The sequence below is a fragment of the Maniola hyperantus genome, chromosome 22, assembly GCF_902806685.2.
Source record: "Maniola hyperantus chromosome 22, iAphHyp1.2, whole genome shotgun sequence".
In the NCBI taxonomy this organism is placed as follows: domain Eukaryota; kingdom Metazoa; phylum Arthropoda; class Insecta; order Lepidoptera; family Nymphalidae; genus Maniola; species Maniola hyperantus.
In genome coordinates, this window is record NC_048557.2 from 5478134 (window position 1) to 5483165 (window position 5032).

The following is a 5032-nucleotide window of genomic DNA, read 5'->3' on the forward strand; positions in this document are numbered from 1 at the left end:
AAATCACACGAATTTTCGAAGTATCCATCTTTATTGTCTAAGCCGAATAAAAAAAACAACTGAAAGTTGATAATCGAATGTTGCACATTTTTAAAAAGAAGAACTACATAGGTACCGTATGAAAAAAGTTTCACTCAAATCTCAAACCATGAAGGTTCTATGTCAATTTAAGTAATTAAAATATCACTTGCTTTAACGGTGAAGGAAAACATTGTGAGGAAACCTGCATGCCTGAGAGTTCTCCATAATGTTCTCAAAGGTGTGTGAAGTCTGTCAATCCGCACTTGGCCAGCGTGGTAGACTATGGCCAAAACCCTTCTCACTCTGAGAGGAGACCCGTGCTCTGTAGTGAGCCAGCGATGGGTTGATCAATTCGAAGTACCTATTACAATAAAACGGCAATTTCATACTTTAACCCCTATTATTAATGCAGTAAGATACTTACTTCTCTTTGCAAAAGCGAAACGGCCAGCAGCTGGCTTTGTAATGTTATTACCCCTGAAATATTTAATACATAAATATGCAAAAAGTCTGCACTGGCTCTCGTACCTATGCGTAATATTCGGTACCTACTTACTGTTGTAATTTCTATCAAAATAAGTAATCCTGAACGTGTCTTATAAATTAATTAATGTGCGTGATGTGTATGATCGATCTGCTGCACCTATCTATGGTTAAGTTAAATAAATTCATACTCACTTCCGGTCAGTTGTCTTCCACTGAGCAAACGTGTTTCATTTTAATCTCTTTTAATTAATAGGTTATGGCCCAGTGCCTAATCTCTCTTAAATTGTTAGTTTTTCTCAGTAAGCCAAGTGTTAGATTTCGTAGTTAAGTATTTTCATATATTTTCGTGATCTATGACTAGAGAAAAATGACGACGGCAAACTACGTTGTGAACGTTCCGAAGTTGTTAGGACGTCAGAACTACAACGAGTGGGTGTTTGCTGCAGATAATTTCCTGATCCTTGAAGGAACGCAGCAATATATTAAGACAAAACTTGGTGCTACGGGTACAGAAGTCACTGATGACCAGAGAGCTGAGGCAAAGTTGATTTTAACGATAGATCCGTCATTATACGTCCACGTGAAAGATGTACAAACAACTTCACAGCTGTGGAACAAGCTCAAGTCGTTATTTGATGATTCGGGTTTCACAAGAAGAATTAGTTTACTACGCAATCTCATATCTATTCGTTTAGAAAATTGCACTTCTATGAGCTCATATGTAACGCAAATTGTAGAAACTGGACAAAAGTTAAGTGGAACGGGTTTCAATATCAACGATGAGTGGATCGGATCTCTTTTATTGGCAGGATTACCTGGAAAGTATGCGCCAATGATAATGGCTATCGAACATTCAGGAATGAGCATCACGACGGATTCCATAAAAACTAAATTATTGGACATGGAAGTTCCAAAGACCGAAAATGGGAACGGTTCAAAAGAAGTTGAGAGTGCATTTGCTAGTTCGTACCAACATAAGAAAAAAAATAAGTCTACAGTCTATGGTTCGAACAAAAATGGCGAAAAAGCTAATAAAACGCCAGCGAATTCTTCTTATAATTCTAAAATGTTAATAAAGTGCTATAAATGTAAAGAATTCGGCCATTTCCGAAATCAGTGTCCAAGTAATAACTATAGGGGAAACGGTATAGTTATTGGCCAGTTAAGCTACCTTATGACTCTGATTAAACAGCAAAAAAAATACTTGATTTACTTTGATAAAGTACTTGATTTCAAAATTGTAGGGTTGTAATTGCAATGCCCAACGAGCTAGGCGTCCTGTAGGTGACTTTAAGTTCAATAACCATTTTAGAGGTTGATGATCGGTTATTGTTAAAAATTTTGTGCCTTCTATGTATCCTCTAAACCGAGATATTGCCCATACTATGGCTAGTGCCTCTTTTCCGGTTACACTATAGTTGCGTTCTGCTGGTGTAAGTAGTCTACTTGCATATTCGATGGGGTGTTCGTTAGTTCCCTCCCCCTGCATTAAAGCTGCTCCTATAGCATAATCACTTGCATCTGTTTTAATAGTAAAGGGTGCGTCAAAGTCGGCTTGTTTTAAAATCGGTGCTGTAGTTAATGCCTTTTTTAATGTATCATAAGCTCTTTGTTGTTCATCTTTCCATATCCAACTGGCCTTCTTCTTTGTAAGGTTTGTCAGAGGTCTTGCTATTTCAGCAAAATCTTGTATAAATCTCCTGTACCAGGAAGCTGTTTGTAGAAATGATATCAGTTGCTTAAGGTTTTTCGGTTCAGGCCGATTTAAGATGGCGTCGATTTTTGCTGGATTAGTTTTTATTCCTTGTGCTACAATGAGGTGTCCCAGATATTTTATCTCTGAACAGATGAATTTGCATTTTTCCCTGTTAGCTTTCAACTTATAAGATCTAATTTTCTCGAATACTTCTCTTAGATTTTCCAAGTGTTCTTCAAATGTAGGTGATCGTATGATTAGGTCATCTAAGTAGCACAGTACATACTCAGCTCGTAATCCGTTAATAAATTTATCCATTAACCGTTGGAACGTGGCTGGTGCGTTACGTAAACCAAATGGCATACGCTTAAATTTGTACATACCGAAAGGTGATATAAACGCCGACTTATCCTGATCATCTGGATGCAATTTGATTTGATGATAGCCTGATTGCAAATCGATAGTAGACATATAAGGCATAGCTTTTGCTTGGTGCAATAGGTCGTCGATTCGTGGTAATGGGTATCGATCAGGTATGGTGATTTCATTTAGTTTTCGATAATCTATGCATACTCTAACATCATTCTCGCCTTTCGGAACCATTACTACAGGGGAGGCCCATGGCGAGTCACACTCTTCTATAATGTCGTTACTAATCATTTCATCTAGTTTAGTTCTAAGCTGTTGCTGCCTAGTTGGTGACAATCTATAAGGTTTTACTGCAATGGGATGGTGGTTCCCTGTATCTATTCTATGCTCAGCAAAGGTTGATGGTTCGTTCGGTTGTTTAAATATATCATAAAATTCAGATAATAATCGATTAAATTGTTCCCTTTCTTTTACTGATAAAATAAGTCCTTCGTCAGGGTGTAATGAAACATCGGTAAGATACAGTTGCATTGGATTTATTGGTACATAATCAACACGTGGATCTTTATCATTATTAACATCGGCTGGTTCACGCGGTCGAGGTAGACGCGGAGGTGTGTCCATTTTTGTAAGCTGCCAACGAAGTCTCTTTGGTGTGGGGCTTCCATCTTGGCTTTCCGGCGACGGAGTTGCGCACATCGGGGACAGCATTTTTAGTTCGCTTGCCCATTTCAGGAAACTAGGCAGCGACTCATCTTCTTCTTTGTCAAACTGGAGATGTTTTTTCGCCGTGAGGATTGGTATGTTTTTGTTTTTTAATTGCAAAAAGGGGAATCGTTCTTCTGGTTGGTCGATGAAATACCAGACACGCTGAGGTAAATTCAATATGATCCCGGCGGTTTCTAGGAAGTCTATGCCGAGAAGGGTGCGATTATCGTTGGCATTGGGCATTACACACAACGACAGTGGCAATGTGCGGTTCCCTAGAATGACTTCCACAGTAGTGGTCAGTAGTTTTTGTGTTGTTACTGTACCATCTGCCAGGCTTACATCAGCGGTTTGCTCTACGAACAGTACTCCTATCTCTTTCAGTTTGTTATATAGTAGAGTGCCAGCAATGCTTGTTCGCGCAGCCGTGTCGACATAAGCATACCCAAGGTTGCCATTAATGTTTATTTCGATTGTGGGAATCTTGATGTGGCTTTCGAGATTGGTCTGAACTGTGTAAAAGGCTACTGGTTGTGGTGGCGTTTCCTTGCTTTTGCATGTAGCACAGTTACTGCGAAAAACGCCCGGGGCGCCGCAACCGTAGCAAGCTACCACTTGCTTCACTGGTTTCTTGTCGTAGGTTTTTTCTTTTCCCGTTTCTTCCGTCTGTAGTTTAGCCAATCGCCTGCGGCACTCCTCTACTACGTGGCCCTTTTTACCACAGAAAAGACACCTCGGCCTTATTCCTTTATTAGGAGCAGGTGTTGTTTTTGCTAACGATTGTTGAACCTCTTTTTCCAATGATTCTAAGTGACGTGCCTGTTCCAAAAGATCTGCAAATGTTTTTATGTCTGATCTTGCTATCTTTTTTTTCAACTTTAGTTTTAGTAGACCATACAGCAAATCTATCTGTTCTTCCTCTTTATGGCGTCTTGCTGGTAACTGCCCGAGCAAGGCGCGCTGCCTGCACAGAAATGCGTCGATTTTCTCGTCTTCCTTCTGTGGACTGGCGAAAATGTCCATATAGATATCATGCGGCTGTCGTTTTGGGGCAAACGCGGATCTTATATTTTTAATGGCTGCCGACCAACTTTTTATTTCGGAGCGTACGCCTTGCCACCATGTACTTGCAGTGTCCTTAAATAACAGTGGCAACCCTATCAGGGCTTCCTCGTCCGATATGTGCTCGATTTGTTTGTATAGTTCGACACCAATAATGAACTCTTCTACTTTCTCATGATCGTGTTCTCCATTGAATCGTAACGGGCAGCGAGTGAAGTTTTTGTTGGCCGTGGTACTTGGTCTATTGAGTAGTTGGGTAAATTGTTCTTCTGACAGCATTATTGGGGTGCTGATTTTGCCTTCCATCTTCTGATTCTTCTAAATTTACGTTGGGCGCCAAATGTAAGGGGTGGTAGCAGTGAAACTCGAGGGTTGACTTCAAAAATCTGTATTCTCCACTTATTCAGTATTACACAATACACGTAGGTAACAAAATAAACTTGGTGAACAATGACCTAATCTGGAGGCGGCAGAACGGACTGCTGGCGCTATCGCGTTCGTGACCTCGACTGGGTGTCGGAGTGGGCTGTAGGTAACTACCGCACTCCTTAACCCTACCAGTCTTAGAGGACTGCGTGGCTATCGCTCTAAGACCGGCCGCTAGGCTAAGAATGATTTTCGGACTGGCGGGCGCGCTCTTTTATACTCGCGGATCCCCGCTTCTTGCGTAGGCGGCTACTCGATGACGTG

General features: G+C 40.8%; 1 protein-coding gene across 1 annotated transcript; it reads right to left on the bottom strand.

Annotated features, from left to right (window-relative positions):
* Positions 1-1280: 1280 nt before the first annotated feature.
* On the bottom strand, positions 1281-4672 carry LOC138403874 (uncharacterized). The gene is made up of 2 exons (XM_069505989.1): positions 1919-4672; positions 1281-1322 (listed from the first exon to the last, which is right to left on the bottom strand). Exons 1-2 carry the CDS (start codon positions 4646-4648, stop codon positions 1281-1283), a joined length of 2772 nt encoding a protein of 923 aa, XP_069362090.1. The 5' UTR covers positions 4649-4672.
* Between the last annotated feature and the right edge of the window lie 360 nt (positions 4673-5032).

Bases quoted from the DNA above. Each gene is read 5' to 3' on its own strand.
- LOC138403874 (XM_069505989.1), bottom strand. From the start codon at position 4,648: ATGGAAGGCAAAATCAGCACCCCAATAATGCTGTCAGAAGAACAATTT. The intron at 1,323-1,918 runs GTAACCGGAAAA...CATACTTTCCAG, and splicing joins CAGCAGAACGCAACTATAGT to GTAATCCTGCCAATAAAAGA.